Source organism: Vicugna pacos, chromosome 16, assembly GCF_048564905.1.
Source record: "Vicugna pacos chromosome 16, VicPac4, whole genome shotgun sequence".
NCBI classification, from domain to species: Eukaryota; Metazoa; Chordata; class Mammalia; order Artiodactyla; family Camelidae; genus Vicugna; species Vicugna pacos.
Window position 1 is genome coordinate 19,414,574 of NC_133002.1, and position 19,140 is coordinate 19,433,713.

Below are 19,140 nucleotides of genomic sequence, written 5' to 3' on the forward strand. Positions count from 1 at the left end.
GATAAAGAAAAGTGTGGATTGAGAAATCTTTTTTTCCTGTGATAGGATTGTTCTAAAATGAGATTGTGAGGGAGACACAACTCTGCACATTTACACACACACAAACCAAAGAATTCTCTATTTAAATGAGTGAGTTTGTGGCATGTAAATTATACCTCAAGAAATTTCTTTCAAAATGAAGGAGTATTTAGCACATACCTACACAACAGAGCTGCTCCCAGGTATTCGTCTCACAGGGTAAATGAAAACAGATATTTAGAAAAAAGATGCATGCATATGTATGCAAAAATATTTATTCATAATAACCCACACTTGAACTAGCTCAAATGTCCATTATTAAGAGAATGGATTAGTATTTTGTGATATAATCTTACAAGGTCAAATTGTTTAGCCCTATAAACAGAATGAATGGCATATTCAAATGAAAACACATACCTCTAAAAACATTACTTAGAGCAAAAGAGAAAGACATCAAAGTATACGTTGCATTTTTTTTTCATTTTTATCAAGTTCAGCCACCACCAAACTGATGAATGCATGTCATGAGAGTGTATTTCAACTGAAATGTGACAGAGGGTATATATTCTGTGTTAATGGATGTGATTCAAACATATGGTTCATACACTGACTTTTCCAATACTGTCGTGGGTTAGGAATTTGAAAGATTTGTGAAATCATAAACTTTACATTGACACATTTCACTATATTTTTATTGTATACAGATATAAACACAAAAAGAAAGAGGTAAGAAAAAATAACCGTTAGACAATAATGGGGAAAATGACATTTTGGTTACAACCCTCTCCTCTGACAACCCACCCCCCGACACTGACCAGAAAACTGGCCAATCCAGGATGTCAGTTGCTGGTTGGGTTCCAGGTGGAATGTTGGGGTGCTCCCTGGGGCTTGTTGTGGCTGGTGGATCCACGGTTACTGGGCAGAGCCCCGTGGTGGGTCAGTGCCATGAGGGGATGCTGTCCTCTGTGGAGCTTGGCTTTGGGCTGATCCTTAGGAAGCTGAGTGCAGTCCTGGTTTTGCTGCTACCCAATGGCCTGTGTTCTCAGTCCATGTTCCAGAGTCTCCACTGTGAGGCAGTGTTGAGTCTGCCTGTCCTAACCATATCGCTGGGTGTTTTATTTACTTTCAGACTTATTCAGTCTGTTAGAAGTCAAGTTAATGGAAGCCATGAAAAGCAACTGGCAAAAACAGTGGCTGCACAGATCGAGGACAAATGCCACCTCATCGACAAGCTTTGTGTGGCTAAACAGGAGTATGTCAAGATGGAGACAACTTCAAAGAATGTCAGGCTAGAGCAGCCGGTAAACATACCCAGCCTCGCTGACACTTACAGAAAGTTGATGACAGTTAACCTGAGTTCGAGGAAGGAAATCGATTTTCTTATCTAAGAACTGAAGAATGGGAGATCCCTGCAGACTATCCAAGAAGAGATGGCGGAGATGCTAAAAGAGCTCAAGTTCCTGGAAGAGGTCATGAGAACCAGCATATCACAGGGGCTTTTACAAACCAGCCAGGGTACCAAGCACCAAGCCATGATGGTCCCTTTCTCAGGAGTGGGCCCTCGTATTAAGGCTGTGCTGTTTCTTCTCCTCCACTCAGGCATCCAAAACGGCCAGGCTGCACTCACTCACTCAGATCCCCACCTGAGCTGTACTGAGGCCAGTGGATGGAGGGCAGTCCCCTTCTCTGGACCAAAGTTCCTCCAACTTTATAAGTGAGCGCAGCAGTGAACTCCTGCGTGGTCAACATCTCTCATCCAAAGTATACTGGAATTCCCAGAGCACACCAAGAAGCATGGGACTTTTTTATATTCAGCAAATGTTTGGATTATCTCTTACCAGTTGTGAAAGAAATGCTGTAATTGAGATTGATCTTCTACTTAGTTTGAATTTATATTAAGCCTCATTTGTCAAGACAGTTTGGGTAACTATTATATATCAGCAATGTAAGTGAAGTGTATATATAGTTATTCTGTGTACAAATATTGCATTACAATTTAAGAATGTCTGCAACTTGCCAATATAAACTTTTAGATGGCCATAACATTTATTTCTAGAGTTTAATTCTTAAGTCATAAGTTAAGTCAAACAGCCTTTTTTTACCTGAGTATGTATAGTTTAAAAAAAAATTGGTGAACTTTTTTTAAGATGAAGTTAAATTATACTCTTATAAGAAAATTTTATCACTTAATTTTTATATTCTGCTATAACAATATCTATAATAAAAAATAAATTTGATAAATTAAAAAATAATCAATTTGCTTAGGATAAAGAAGAGGACCAAAAGTAGAATTCTGATTCAATGGGTAAGTAACACGTATTTCTCAGAATCAATGCAAATTTAGATGATTTTCACATCTCTAAGAGAATTAATCAGATTTTTAAAATATCATGTGCTAGGAAAATTTAAACTGAGTTAAAAAATAAAAAGGCTACCAGGTGGTCATTAGCTGGATAATAACCTCCTCATCCAGAGGAAGAGTTGGTATTAGATCTTGGTTGTTCAGAAACAACTGTTACAGCTATATCATTAAAAAATAATAATTATTCATTTTTAGATGTTAATAGTTATGTTTTTAAACCTCAAATATTCTATGTTTTGAAAATAATAATATTAACAGATTGAAAAACTTATCATTAGTCAGAACTTACATTTTAGCCACAAATGAAAAGAGAGTACAAGGTAGTAAAAGATAGTCAGGATTTTGAAAAATACAAAGGAGACATCTCAAGTATCTAATTAATCAGAAAATTTTATTGGGCACAAACCAGGTGTTTAAACAGTGGTAGGTACACATGGATTGTAAAGGTTTGTCCCGCTGATAAAATACATAAAAGATGACAGGGTACTAGAAAGTGATGTTAATGCTACAGATGTGCAGAATATGGCAATACTGGTCTGAACTCTAAAAGTCAGCAAGGCACTTAAGTATGGAGTTGGAATTGAGTCAGAATGTGAACAATGAATTAGATCCAAACTGGCATTGAAAAGGGTATTATTATAGGACTATGCAAAGGTCTGAATATGTGAACGAATGTAACGTATATTTATTCTAGTTATGCATTTTCACACTCTTCCTAAAATGTAAAAAATAATTATCTGACAGAAAAACTGTTACAAAAATTGACAGGAAAGTAGAGGCTGTGAACCTTCAGCACAATATCCATCTCTTATTAAAAAAAATGACTTCGCAGAATTTTGCTGTGAGCTCCCAGGTAACCTGAGAGGAAAAGTTTTAAAATGCTTTTCTATTTGTAATTTTTCTTTATTAATCATCAAGTTTCTTTTATATGTAGAAATTCTCAATATATTACTCTTTCCAGGACAAATTTTTGGTAGATACTGAACATAGTTCCCTGTGATATATAGGAGAAATTTGTTTTTTATCTATTTTTATATATAGTAGTTAATATTTGCAAATCTCAAACTCCCAAATTTATCCCTTTCCCCCTGGCAACCACATTGTTAACTATGTCTGTGAATCTGTTTCTGTTTTGTAGATGAGTTCATTAGTGTCTTCTTTTTTCTCTTTTTTAGATTCCACATATGAATAATATCATATGGTATTTTTCTTTCTCTTTCTGGCTTACTTCACTTAGAATGATGATCTCCAGGCCCATCCATGTTGCTGCAAATGGCATTATTTTATTCTTTTTTTACTGATAGTAGTATTCCATTGTATAAATATACCACTTCTTATTTATCCAGTCATCTATCAATGGATCTGTTGCTTCCATGTATTGGCTATTACATACAGTCCTGCTACGAACATTGGGGTGCACGTATCTTTTCAAATTAGAGGTCCCTCTGAATATATGCCCAGGAGTGGGATTTCTGGATTATATGGTAAGTCTATTTTTTAGTCTTTTGAGGAATCTCCATACTGTTTTCCATAGTAGTTGCACCAAACTACATTCCTACCAACAGTGTAGGAGGATTCCCTTTTCTCCACAGCCTCTCCAGCATTTATCATTGTGGACTTTTGAATGATGGCCATTCTGACTGGTGTGAGATGACACCTCACTATAGTTTTGATTTGCATTTCTCTGATAACTAGTGATATTGAGTATTTTTTCAGGTGCCTATTGGCCATTTGTATTCTTCATTGGAGAATTGCTAGTTTAGATCTTCTGCCCATTTTTTGGATTGGGTTGTTTGTTTTTTTGTTATTAAGTTGTATGAGCTGTTTATATACTCTGGAAATCAAACCTCTATCAGTCACAACATTTGCAAATATTTTCTCCCAGTCTGTAGGTTGTTGTTTTTTTTTTTTGCTTATGGTTTCCTTTACTGTGCAAAAGCTTGTAAGTTTAATTAGGTTCCATTTGTTTATCTTTGCTTTTATTTCCATTGCCTGAATAGACTGTCTTAGGAGAACAATGCTAAGATTTATGTCAGAGAATGTTTTGCCTATGTTTTCTTCTAGGAGATTTATAGTGTCTTGCCTTATATTTAAGTCTTCAAGCCATTTTGAGTTTATTTTTGTGTATGGTGTGAGGGACTGTTCTGACTTCACTGATTTACATGCTGCTATCCAGTCTCCCCAACACCACTTGCTAAAGAGACTCTCTTTTCTCCATTGTATATTCTTGCATCTTTTGTTGAAAATTAGTTTCCCTTTACTTTTTTTAAAAAATTGAGTAATGTAATATTACTTCCTTGCTCTTATTGCCATTATATACATCAAGTCTACTACCTTTTGTCATAGTTTATTCCATGTTTCTTTTGAGTCTACATTCTAAAATAGATTTATCTCATTCTTACACAGGAAGGAACTGATTAATTTGAATGTCAATTTAGTTACAAAAGATTTTATTTCTATTTTGTATTAATGAACCACCATGAACTGTCCAACTTAAACATGAATTAAATAATTTAAACCCAAACTGCCATTCATTTAATTGCAAATAGATATCTTTCCAAGAAACTAATGGCTCTAGTCCTTTATCTTCTCAAAAAATGAGAACACCTCCTTGCTCTTGTTTTATGGACGGAAAATAAAAATTTTAAATATTTACCATTTCTAGTTTCTCTACCTTAAGGCGAACAGAGGGATTTAGGGAAATCTTCTTTCCTTGTGGTCCATAATTATCAGTCCAGGTAGGGGCAATATCTAAGAGACAACAGGGTGCACATTAATTAGAGATTTAATTGGAATAAAACTTTTCATTTGACAGGATGTCTTCTGGGCTCCTGCTGTTCAAAAATAATTCTGGCTAATCAGTTGGCAGTTTTCACTTCTGTTTTCATGATTTTTTTCATCTTTAAACCTAAAATCTGTCATATAAACCAGCTTCACTTGAGCCCTAAAAGATACGATATAAAAAGAGTGGACAATTGTGCATTAAGTCCTTATGAAATACTAATTTAGAAGACAAACATCCATTCCACTACTTACCTTGTCATGATAGTGCCTTACAAATTGTAAAGTCAAAAGTCTTTGTTTTCTTCCAAAATAAGTAAAATCATATTAGAAATTCAAAAAGGTCATGATTTTTCTTTGAGTGGCAAAAAATGGTTTTGCTATGTGAGTTCTGGAGGTACTATGGAAAAGCTCATAAATGCAAACTGTTTCAAGTTTGTACATGAAGTATGATACAGACCCAAAACTTCTTGAACTAAAAATCCTATTTCTTTTTCTACAGAAAAGTTATATTTCAAGTAGCAAAAATGGATTCTCAAGAATTGAGTTTCATACACCTCTCACCCATTCTCTAACATCTTCTTACTATACCCTGATTACCTAGATGAGCTTTGTCCGTGTTGCCTGAATAAACACCAGGTGTCACAAGGGACTAGAATATGAAAAATTATTTGTTTTAATATGCCAAAATTTGTCAGATTCCTATAATTCATGTCAATCCTTCTCTCTAAATTGCCACTCTTCTAAATACACTTTTAAATGATATTTTCCTAGTTCTACATAGAAACAAGAGGAAGAGAAAAAACTTTTTAAAATGTCACATTTTTATGCAGTGTTTTAATTTTTTTTTAATTTCTCAGAGCATCTGTCTCTAAGTACAAAATGATTTGCATTCTCTTTCTTAAGAACATAAGAAGTGCATATGAAAATAGTCTTCCTCTAAACCTTTAACACTTCCCTAACATTCTATGTAAAACCTTGAATATAGCTTATAGGTGTCAAGATCATAGGAAAAAAACGGTTACTGACTTTTAGCTTTAAATGGAATTCAAACCTTGAGAAAAAGTGATTCTAGTATAACAGAATTATTACAATTTTGGTGAAGGCAGCAGAGACTCCTTTGTTATTGTCATGCCTAATTGTTGGCCACAGGATAAAAATATACTACACATATATTTTTTTCCTCTTAAGAGAAATTTTGTGCCAAACGGACAGTGTGGCATTAAAGATCAGCATGAGTGAAGTGGTAGGAAGACCAAACAGCAGACAAGTCATACTTTACTTTTCATTTTTAAGATTTGGATGTGTGAGGCTTGACAATGACTTTCAGCCTGGTGCCTGACCTACCGTTAAGGCACACTAACACCAGGTGGACCCAAGCTAACCTAATTATGGTTAATTTCAGACCAAGACTAACCCTGGGCGTGAATTACTCAATTCAAGTGTAAGTGTGCAGAAGGGTTGGACAGGTGAAAGAAAGAGGGAGAGAAAGGGATACACACCAAGGTATGTGTTCTCACTTATGTTTTCCTACATCTAAGCATAAAAACTTGCTATATGCAACAGTGGAAATAACAGAAAATTAGCTCTTATTTGTGCTTACTTTTCAGCCAGGCAGTACACTTAAGTACTTCACATATATAAGCTTATTAATCTTTACAATAACCACAGAGGCGTAGGTGCTATTATTTCCAACCCAAGGATGAAGAGACCAAGGCCCCAAAAGATAAAGAAACTAGCCCAAGATCGTACAGCTAGTAGGTGACCATGTCAGGATTCTAATCTCTTGTGACCCCTGAAGCCTATTTCTTGAATGTGTCAATATCTTTTATCAACAGTTTTCTCATCCGTAAAGTAGGAAGAATAAAACAGACTACCCTATAGGAATTATAAGGGTAAAAAAAAAATCTTAGAAAACTAGTATGAAAACTATAAAGTACTGTTAATATTAATGCAGAGACAGAGATAAAAATTTGTTGTAAAATTATACTAACCCTGCAATTCAACAATATGTAATCATGGCTTTAACGAAACCTCACTTTCTTCTAGCCAAACTTCCCCTAAACCTTTACCTTTGAGCCAAAACCTCAGGAGGATGTGGGCATAAATCCAGCATGCTCTGGTAACTCAAGGTAGCGTGCCCTGAAAAGCCCCTACCACGGACGGCTTTCCTCATTTGTGAGGGTCATCTCTCCATTCCAGCCTCAAGCTCTTTATTTGCTCCTCTCTGGGCAAGGGAGACTTTCCAAAGCATGGCTTACTATTTCCTTGGCTTTTCTCTTCCTGTGCCTCTTTTCAGGGGCAGAGGAAAAGAAATGCTTTATCAGGGCAGGATCAGAAGTATTTGGTTAATACTATGAACCCTCTCCATGGATATTCTTCCTCATCACTAGTTTGCTTTCAGTTACGGAAGCCTGACTGCAGGAGAATTAGAGCTTGTGTTGTGGTAAAGTCATGATTGTATTTCTTCATGCAATAACTCTGCTGATTTCCTTAGGAATGCCTTTCTTAGGCTTCTAGCTCACTCACAAACGCACGCGTTACTCAGCTTACGGCAGTAGTAAATAACTCTGGGTTCTGAAATAAGAAATTTATATAATAGAATAGTTTCCAAAAACATACTCAAGTACAAGTGGATTTTAAATGTTCTGAACAGTTTTACATTTTGGAATGATTTTGAGATGGGAACAGGGGTAGATTTGCCTCATTAAGTTTATTTTTGTTGAGGTTGACATTAAAATTTGTCTATTTTTTTTAATAAATACTCCTTCAGCTGGCTGAAGGAGTCTAGATGTGATGGTTAAGGACCTAATTTGAGGACAGTCTATAGTTAAGTACTTCTATCAAACAAACCACAATGTATATAAGTTACCTAGATAAAATTTAGAGTTGACTTTTTTTCCACCCAGAAACATCTAGCCCACTATATTTATGTGGAAGAAAATGGTACTGAGTCAATTCTATTTCTACTGTAGAAAAATTAAAATTCCACTTTAATTTCATTTTAATATCTACTTTATATATAGCTTACTCACTCAAATATATTTTTTACTAATTTATTTTTCTATTACAAAGTCTAGTAGTATTATAGTCACTGAGGTAAATTACCTGTTTGTTCATTACTACGGGATCTCTTGCCCTAATCAGATTTGCCTCCTAGGGTCACCTGACACGTAGCTTGTCCTTACTTCTTTGCTTTTGATCATGGTGATGTTTACCACTCCTTTCAATATCTGGATGATGTCTGACATCTGCCAAGAAATTTTCCTCTTGATTTCTGTGTATTTCATGACAAATCTTTTACTATGTACTAGCTTTGGGAGTAGGAAGGAGAAAGCAAAACTGAATTAAAGGACAGAAGCTGTCACTTCTGCTCTAAAAACCATGCCATGGAATATTATCTGAGCTATACTCTAGTCTGCAGGTTCTGTAAGATTAATAATAATAACAGCAAAATGCACTGAGCATACACAATGCACCTGTTACAAAGTGCCTGGCATGTAAAATCTCGCACCAAACCCAAAAGGCAACTATTTCAAGGTAACATAGCTAATAAGTTGGAGCAAAGATCTGAACCTCTAAGTCTGCATTCAGAGCCTGGTGATTAACCACTCACTGTGCCTTCCCTGTACCACACTCAGGCCGCTTAACATTTCTTCTCTTAGTCCACTTTGTTTGTGTCTTTAACTGATTTGTGCAAATGTGTTATTCATCCATAAGACAGTATACTTCTTAGAGCACTAAAACTACCCACACCCTGCTTTAGGCAACACAGAACACTGCAAACAGAAGAGTAGTTAGTTATTCAATAAAATAATCACACACACATGAACAAACACACACATATATGTGTTTTCTGATCTGAATAATGAAGGTTTTTAACCCCATATTTTATTTCAAAATATGCTGTTAAGTACCTCATGGAAAACATCCTAATTCCTTCATTTGAACTGAGTGTGACACACGTGACATACTCAGTAAATACTTAGTGAATAAACAAATGGCTAAAAGAGGCATTAAAGCTCAGTTACTTTAAAAATTAAAAACAAGCTACATAAATGCCTCCTCTCCATTGTTTGCTTCTTTCATGTATTTTTTTTCTCACATAGGTTCCTAGTTTAAAATAAAAACAATTTATCAAGAGAATAGAAATCAATTATGTAAAGGAAATACTACTAATAAAGTTTCTAAGAGTCAACAAAGCCCACTAAGTAAAAAGGCATATATTTATGGCTAAAGATTGCTCCTAACCCACTGGTAAATACCATTCCAAATCAGAGAAACTACTTGGATTCCACGATAAATTCCTGGTAAGTACAGGAGCTGTATGCTATGGTCTGAATGCTTCCGTCCACCCAAAATTCATATGGTGAAGTCCTAACCCTCAAAGGTCACGGTATTAGGAGTTGGGGGCCTTTGGGAGATGCTTAGACCATGATACTTAGACAAATGGGATTCAAGTTCTTTTAAAAGAGACCCCACAGTGCTCCCTAATCCTTCCAGTACGTGAGGGCACAGTGGGAAGTCTGCAACCACAAGAAGGTAGTCACTCGGATCGTGCTGGCACCATGATCCTAGACTGCCAGCCTCCAGAACTGGGAGAAAAAAATGTTTGTTGTTGGTAAGCTACTCAGTCTGTGGCATTTTGTTACAGTAGCACAAACAGACTAAGACACTGTACGATTTATACTAACTCTTCCTTATTTTGCAGTTTTGATCTAGATAATGCTATTAAAAATCAAAATACATGAGTAAAAGCTTTGTTTTATAATTTAGATATATGTAATCAACATTTCCTTTCTATAAGTAAAGTTTTTTTTTAATTGCTCTGTTTAACTTTTGGAGTTAATTTAAGGGGAGTAAATTTTTCTTGATATTTGAGAGTCAAAAAACACTTTACAGATTGATAAAAATCCTTTTCTTATGGGTAGCTTATGCAATCAATCCTTCATTGTTTTAAAAGTTAGTAAATTATTTCATGGTAATTAAGGACCAATAATGTTGAATTCACAATACAGATATTCTTTCCAATTTATAGCTATATAATCTCTTCCAAGAAAAACAAAATATATTTCTTTCCTTAAACTATGCTGCCTTCTATAATTTCTCTGAAAGATGCATTTAATATGCCTCACCAGAATTTCACTAAAAGGGCAAGGCAACCTAATCTTGATTTATAGAAGAGTTTTCATTATTTGGTCTCAACAGTTCATTGATTATTACAGCTTCATTGATACTGTTATGATAACGTGTCTTTTAAAATTTCAACCCTTTGTTCAGGAAAATTTCCAGTAAAAGTCATAATCTAACAGGGACCACTGCACAATACATTTATTTTGCTCGTTTATTCAATGAAGAAAAAAAGGCATAATGCACACTCATTTAAAGTTTATTAAGTCGCATTATGTACTCCTCATTGAGAGAGTAATTGAAAAAAAATAACAGGAAAGGGGAATTAAATGTGCATTTACCTGTGTTAGACTTATCTGTAGGGCTGTTGTCTGAAGAAGTAACTGGAGTCTGTTCTGTTTTCTTACAACCAGTTTTTATCTATGAAAGAAAATGAGGAACATGAAATGTCATTTTCCAAAGTAGGTCAAAGACCAGACTAGAAGCTTATGTTAACATAAAAAGAATGATTAAAGAGATTAAAGCACTGGTCCCCCAAATATGAAACCTTTAAAATTTTGGCATATTCATCTTCAAACAAAGCAAACTTGGAATTACAGGTAACAACTGCTTTCAGCTCTACCATGTCCAAAGATAAAATATAAGGCTATGTACCTTGTCTTTGAAAACGTATTAGAATCCCAACTGAAAAAATATAAGGGGCTGAGAGAAAATCTTAAACTGTGTCTGATTAGCATGAACCTGAAACTGAAGTTACCTTTGATGAATTTTAATTGCACTGAGTAAAAGCCTGCCTGAGTTTCCTATTTTGTTTTATAGCTAACACAGATTTAAAGGGTAAACGCTCTACTTTATAATTTTGATTTGTTAGGGCATTGCAGCAATTAGTAAGTACAGTCATCCCTCCATATCTGTCAGTTCTGCATTTGCAGATTCAATCAACAGCGTGTTGAAAGTGTTTAAAAAAAAAATTCCAGAGAAGTTCCAAAAAACAGAACTTTGCTGCACAGGCAACTATTTACATAGCATTTACAAGGTATTTACAACCATTTACATAGCATTTACACTGTATTAGGTATTATAAATAATTTAGAGATGACTTAAAAGTATACAAGAGGGTGTTTGTGGGTTATATGCAAATACTACACCATTTTATATAAGGGACTTGAGCATCCTTGGATTTTGGTATCTGCTGTGGGGGATGTGGGGAGGTCGTCCCTGAACCAGTCCCTCCACAGATATCAAGGGATGATTGTAAATGTATCGATTTTGATGTAGAAACACTCCCTACTGTGTGATTCTAGGGTGAACTGTACTCCAGCATGCACACGTGAGGGAGTAACACCCACCTACCCTGGATGATCAGGATTAGCCTCACTGTGTAGGAAAGAAGCAGAGGAACAGAAAGGAAGACTGCCTGTCTTCAGTCAAGCAGAAAACAGAAATAATAATGAATGGAGACATATCAGAGACTACCTGAAAATAGATGTATAACATTCCATATCGTAGCTTTGAGTGATATGTAGATGTATACCTTTGTGATGCCATTCCTGATCATGGTTTTCTAGACAGAGGATAAACTGACTTGAAAAATTACATTTACTGACAGCACAGCATGAAAATCTTAAACAGAAAAAGAACTTTCAATGAAATACCAATTTGTTAACAAACTATATTACCAAAATTATAATTCTCTATGTATGTAATAAACATAAAGACACACAGGGGATTTGTGAACTACATAAACAGAAAAATTGAAGATTACCTGATTTATCTGGAAGGAAGGCAAAATGGCATCTGTAGATTTGGGAGTGGATGATGTCTTTGGAACCAGTAATTCAGAGGGAGAAGAAAGAAGACTTCCATATTCTCCTGTAGCTTTTAAGAGGGATGTACACGATGGATTTTCTAAATGACTGCTGTCAGATTTTTGTCTGATGAATGCTATCTCCCAGGCAGATTCTGATCTACCATTAAAAAGAAATCACTTTATGGATATAGCAAAATTGAATTCTGAGAAAATGTTTCAAATATTATCAAAAAATACTTCTTTTAGAGTCTAGAGTACTAAGACAACTTCAATTGCTATTTTTAGGAGACATGCTAAATGACTCATCCTATGTTACAGATAGAATAGTTACCTCAATTTGGCTCTGGTAATTATGCTTTTCGCTTCTTCAAATGATACACCAATCATAGACTCCTTGTTTATTGAGACAAGTTGATCTCCTGGTTTCAAACGTCCATCCTAACAAAAATAATAACATTTTAAAAGAAACTGATAAAGGTGTTTCTTAAAAAAATTACTTGATGCAATGAAAGCAAAGCAAAGTTTTAGTAAAGAATGACTTACATAAAACAGTAAAAAGGAAATTTTAGACAAAGAATCTCAATAGCAAAAAGTATGACTAAAACCTGCTTTGGTAATATATGTGAATGACATGAAAACATTCACGTGTTCCTTGAAAAAACTCTCACGCTAAGGAATCCTGACTATATGAAGACACAGTCTGGTAACCAGGGAAAGAGACCTGTTTGAAAAGGTTGGTACTATGAGATAAATACATCTCTGACTGTGATAAAGTCTTTTATCCCATCAAACATTAAGAATATTCCACAGTCAGAATTTTTAAAAATTCAGTCAAGGATCTTAATTATATTGATTCTTAATTATAGTGACATTTCTGTTCATGGTCAAACGTCTTCTTTTCCGGACCTGCTGTCTGTCCTGTGACACAGGCCCAGCTGGCTATACAGGTAACTTTAGGCACACAACCTACTAACAACAACCAATTCTAACTGACTGGCTTTGTCTTTGACAAGCTCCAGCTCTGCCTATAACTGGCTTAACCGAATGAGAAAAGCACAAAAGTTGTAAGATTTAATGTATATGTTAGGCGAGTTTCTCAGTCTTCATCTGTCTTTTTTCTCAATTCAAACTGCAAAAGAAGAAAGAGCTCTCTTCATTTTCAGTTCCTAAGATGCTTCTCTATTCATCACTTGTACAAAGACAGAAAGCATTATTTCTATAACTAAGGAAGAAGCAGCTATGGTTAAAAAGCATTTTCACCCTTGACGGTACATAAGTTAATTCCACAAATTCAAGGGAGCAGCTTTTTAAAGTCTTATCTACTAAGATATATCCCTGGATAAGTGATCTTTTATCTGAACTGCATAATATATAATAATGGTGATTTATGGTTACTTTACTGCTAAGTAACAATAGTTATTTTTTAAAGACATTTACTATTATCTCTTACACCAAATACTGAGTATGCAGGAAAGCAAATAAATATAAAATATTTATGAAAAACTTCTATGGGAACATGTTATCTCAAATATTGTACAATGAAAGATACTATAACTAAATGCATAATGACCCTATGACCCTTCTGAATTACAAACATTAAAAAAAAAATTAAGGTCACACTGCCCAAGGCAATCTACAGATTTCATGCAATCCCTATCCAATTACCCAGGACATATTTCACAGAACTAGAACAAATCATAATAAAATTTATATGGAACCATCAAAGACCTAGAATTGCTAAAGCATTACTGAAGAGAAAGAAAGAGGCTGGAGGAATAACTCTCCCAGACTTCAGACAATACTATAGAGCTACAGTCATCAAGACAGCATGGTATTGGTACCAAAACAGACATATAGACCAATGGAACAGAATAGAGAGCCCAGAAATGAACCCACAAACTTTTGGTCAACTCATCTTCGACAAAGGAGGCAAGAATATACAATGGAATAAAGACAGTCTCTTCAGCAAATGGTGTTGGGAAAACTGGACAGCAGCATGTAAAACAATGAAGCTAGAACACACCCTTACACCATATACAAAAATCAACTCAAAATGGATTAAAGACTTAAACATAAGACAAGATACAATAAACCTCCTAGAGGAAAACATAGGCAAAACATTATCTGACATACATTTCAAAAATTTTCTCCTAGAAGAAATAAAAGCAAGAATAAACAAATGGGACCTAATGAAACTTACAAGCTTCTGCACAGCAAAGGAAACCAGAAATAAAACAAGAAGAAAACCTACGGAATGGGAGAAAATTTTTGCAAGTGAAACCGACAAAGGCTTGATCTCCAAAATATATAAGCAGCTCATACGACTCAATAAGAAAAAAATAAACAACCCAATCCAAAAATGGGCAGAAGACCTAAACAAGCAACTCTCCAAGGAAGACATACAAATGATCAAAAAGCACATGAAAAAATGTTCAATATCACTAATTATCAGAGAAATGCAAATCAAAACTACAATGAGGTATCACCTCACACCAGTCAGAATGGCCGTCATTCAAAAATCCAAAAATGACAAATGCTGGAGAGGCTGTGGAGAAAGGGGAACCCTCCTACACTGCTGGTGGGAATGCAGTTTGGTGCAACCACTATGGAAAACAGTGTGGAGATTCCTCAAAAGACTAGGAATAGACTTACCATATGACCCAGGAATCCCACTCCTGGGCTTGTACCCAGAAGGAAATCTACTTCAGGATGACACCTGCACCCCAATGTTCATAGCAGCACTATTTACAATAGCCAAAACATGGAAACAACCTAAATGTCCATCAACAGGTGACTGGATAAAGAAGATGTGGTATATTTATACAATGGAATACTACTCAGCCATAAAAACCGACAACATAATGCCATTTGCAGCAACATGGATGCTCCTGGAGAATGTCATTCTAAGTGAAGTAAGCCAGAAAGAGAAAGAAAAATACCATATGAGATCGCTCATATGTGGAATCTAAAAAACAAAAACAAACAAACAAACAAAAACAAAGCATAAATACAGGACAGAAATAGACTCATGGACAGAGAATACAGACTTGTGGTTACCGGGGGGGGGGAGGGTAGAGGGTGGGAAGGGATAGACTGGGATTTCAAAATTGTAGAATAGATAAACAAGATTACACTGTATAGCACAGGGAAATATACACAAAATGTTATGATAAATCACAGAGAAAAAAATGTGACAATGAGTATGTATATGTCCATGAATGACTGAAAAATTGTGCTGAACACTGGAATTTGACACAACACTGTAAAATGATTATGAATCAATAAAAAATGTAAAAAAAAATTAAGCCAAAAGGCAATTTGATTTTAAAATATATAAAATTTGAAAACTAATTTGGATTTTATAAATATGTGATTAAATATGACTAGCAAAGTCAGAAAACACACAATTGCTCTATGCATAAATGATTTTTTTTCTCTCCTTCCATCTGATAAATGTATGGGGAGTAAAACACAGCAGTAATGCTGGAAAAGGCTAAGCAATATGGAGAGAGTATCTACCATATGGATCCTACATGGTTCAGTAAAATGGAAGAGCTGATTTTGAAAGATTTTATAAACACAGTGCTGTACTGCCCAGGCCCAAGTCTTATTACAGACTTTGGTTACATGTGCATTTCAATCAACTATACTCACACTACCCTTAGATACTTATGTACAATAGCTTGCAATTTACTATGTTAATGTCAGTCTGAGGATAAGTTATTCCCTCTAGGTTAAAGTGAAATGGTAACCAAAAAAAAGAAAAGAAAAAAAAAAACCTTTCTGCCACAGGCAAAAAGATAAGGCTAATAAAAGTCAGGGAAGAATAAATAAAATTCTGGAGAGTGCTTATTTCTGGGAGGGAGAAGGTGGAGTGTAATCAGGGTAAAGCACAGAGGAAGCCTCAGTTGTAAAATTTTCGACTTCTTAAGTCAAATGGTGAACTCTAAGTGGATTCATAGGCATTCATTTTATTATGATGCTTCGTAAGTTAGATATATGTTCCAATATCCTTCTGTATGTGTCAAATATTACATCATAAAAAAGAAAGAAAGAAAATTTCCATCCCCTCAAAATATAAAGAACGGTCATGATGTTTGCCTCTACAATGTACCGAACTAGATGAATTACATTTTGGTTCTATATTCCGAAGCTGGCTTTGGAAATATTATGTAGAGATTTTTTTTAAATCTAATTTAAAAATAAATAAATAAATAAAATTAAATAACTGTCATTGTTAAATCTAGCTCTAGACCATTTGGAATCTGCAAAAAAATTCCTCATTAGAATCAGCTTAATAAGGTAGGTTATAACTGAAATTTATACTACTAATATTGACTAACATCCTAAAGCTTGGCAACACAGTTTAGGGAAAGAAAGGGAAAAATGAAGAAAGCCCTACAGCATTGGAGCAAAGCATTTAAAGGACTCTGACAAGGAACAAAAAGGTTCTTTTAGAACTGGGACGGTGGACAGTAAATATCAGGTTATTCTGTTTGACTCTAAATATTCTTGGTATTAAGAGTTACGTCCTTTTATCAAATTTCCTTGAAAAGGGAATATTCTACAATGATGACTGTGTCTTCTATTCGGGCAGGGGACTGACGTGGGGAAAAAGAGCACAAGGTGTGGCAAGACCCGGCTCTGACAGATCTACATTCGCACTTGAGCTCTACAACCTGCTAGGTAGATGTTCATAAACTACGAGAGAGGGGCAAGGAAGGGGGTGGGGGAGGTGCCCAACGTCATCCACAAGGAACACAGAACCAAATTCTGAACTGTCCGAGGCAGCCCCTGTTACCCGTTTATCTTATAGAAACAACAGTTGGTGGTCAGTGTTACGGAGAAGCAGCTTTCAGAAAACAGTAGGCTGACCTACTACCTCCCACGTTCTCCTTTCAGGCTACACCGTATTAGCCACACAAAGGAAAACGCTCTCAGCAAGGCAACTGAACATATCTTGTATTAAAGTACACTGTGTAGCATTTTCCAGCAAGACAAGAGTCAGAGAAGAGAAGGATGCCTCTAACTGTGGCTTCTGGTGTTTACATATATTTTTCTTTCTAAAAAGTACTCATGGCAGTTTTTTTTTTCTTCTTTCTTTGCCTCCTAGAATAAGATCTTAGCTGATCATGTGAATTTCTAAACCTGCTTAAAAGTCAGAACCTGCAAACTAAAACAAAGCTATTTCTGTTAAAAGTCTGGCATTCAAAGCCGCTGAATTCTGCCCCAGCTGGATTAACGTGTATGTGAAGATAGTAACTTCAGGGATATGCTGAGGCCCCTTCCACACCGTCTGGATTCTGATTCAGCACTTACTGAGCAACTGTACAACGTGACAGGCGATGTGCCAAGCACTTCCACGTGCCCAGCTTCAGCCTGGATTCTTTCATATTGACATTTATAAAGATGTTGAAGTAATAATGTATTCTTGACCATTTAAATATTTTGTTAAGAACTACCAACACTGTTCATTTCAGACTATGATGACCATTATACAGTTTCCTAAATAACACGTTACCATATCATCAGAAACCATCTATACAGGCTGACTCTAACTCACTATTCTTAAATACTAAGGAAATGCTCCTATGAGCCTCTGTATTCCTTTCCCATACTTTCATAAACTGTCAACTGGAGGTATTCCTCTTTAAATACCACTTATTAATGAGAAACAGGCAATTTGTTTAATCTCTATGAGACTCTCTTTCTTAGCTATAAGGTGGGGATAAATACCTATCACATTAGGTTGCTGGGATAATTAAATAACATATACAAAATCCTAGCACATTGTAGGTGTTAAAATAAAGGTGAGTCGAATCAGAACCCCATTCTCTGTCATGGGCAATTTTCATACTGTCAGCAAATTTAATCCTGCTACCCCTCAAATTAAGAAACTTTGATGACTGCCCACTGATAGGAAAAGTTGAAACTCCTTAAATTCCCAAACCCCAGCACAACTAGCTGCCACCTACTTTTTCTATCTTCATCATCCACCTTCTCTCCTCAGCATATACATTCTGCATTCTATCCTCAGAAAATGTTCTTTAAACCAGCAACAGTCTTTCAAACCTTAATGTGCTAACATGTACCAATTCCTGTCTAGAATGCCACCACCCACCTTGCCACATCTCTGTCTGATGAACTCTCAAACTTCACAGCCAAATTCAAACATTCTCTCTGCTGTATGTTCTCCCCAGCTCCCTAGATTTACTTAATTGTTCCCTCCTCTTTGCTGCAAAAACACTTTACTTACCTACGTTATTGCGTTTACTCTGTACTGTCCTTATTTGTTCACTTATCTCTTTTCTTCCATTAGAGTGTATTAACACAGCAGCTCCCCAATTAGCAGTACTGATTTTTCAGTTGGCCAGAACCATGTCCTTTCATGCTTATTTCCCTGAGCATAGAACCAGGTATAAACTAAGTTTACAACAAACAAATAAGGCCAGGAAACAGTCTGAGGAAATTAAGGTGGCTCTAACACAAATAATGGCAAAGGAGAAAAGAAAGTGACATCTTAAAGTGAACCCTCTTGGCTGCTACTGCTTTAGAACCCACCAATGAGACTGGTTTCTCTACCCTTTGCCATCTATCCAAAAAGCCGTGGTTCCAGTTCCAATGGTATGCTCAGCACATCCTGAAAATAGACTTCTTCTGAAAGTTAAATATGTTCTAACGTAATCCTTTGTGAACAGTGACTGTCATGAGTATCTATGTGTCTAATCTTTGTCTTAATCTACAAGGTTGTATCTATACAATGAGGAAAAGACAGTTTCTTCAATAACTGGCGCTGAGAAAACTGGACAGCAATCTGTAAAAGAATGAAATTAGGATATTCTCCAACACCATATACAAAAATTAACTCAAAATGGATTAAAGACCTAAATGTAAGAACAGAAACCATAAAACTCCTAGAGGAAAACAGAAGCAGAACACTCTTTGACATAAATCAGATCCCTTTCTTAGGTTAATGGAAATAAAGGCAAAAATAAACAAATGGGACCTAATCAAACTTAAAAGCTTTTGCACAGCAAAG

General features: G+C 35.5%; 1 protein-coding gene across 14 annotated transcripts in view; it reads right to left on the reverse strand.

Annotated features, from left to right (window-relative positions):
- Positions 1 to 19,140, reverse strand: part of STXBP4 (syntaxin binding protein 4) — a 187,230-nt gene that overhangs the window by 142,641 nt on the left and 25,449 nt on the right. For 13 of the 14 annotated variants that reach the window (XM_072938618.1, XM_072938617.1, XM_072938620.1 and 10 more), the window contains 4 exons: positions 12,433 to 12,539; positions 12,057 to 12,258; positions 10,633 to 10,711; positions 5,037 to 5,131 (listed from right to left, as the gene is read on the reverse strand). In XM_072938618.1, the coding sequence (XP_072794719.1) occupies positions 5,037 to 5,131; positions 10,633 to 10,711; positions 12,057 to 12,258; positions 12,433 to 12,539 (483 nt within the window). The remainder of the gene's footprint in view (positions 1 to 5,036; positions 5,132 to 10,632; positions 10,712 to 12,056; positions 12,259 to 12,432; positions 12,540 to 19,140) is intronic. The other variant, XM_072938613.1, reaches the window with a different exon arrangement.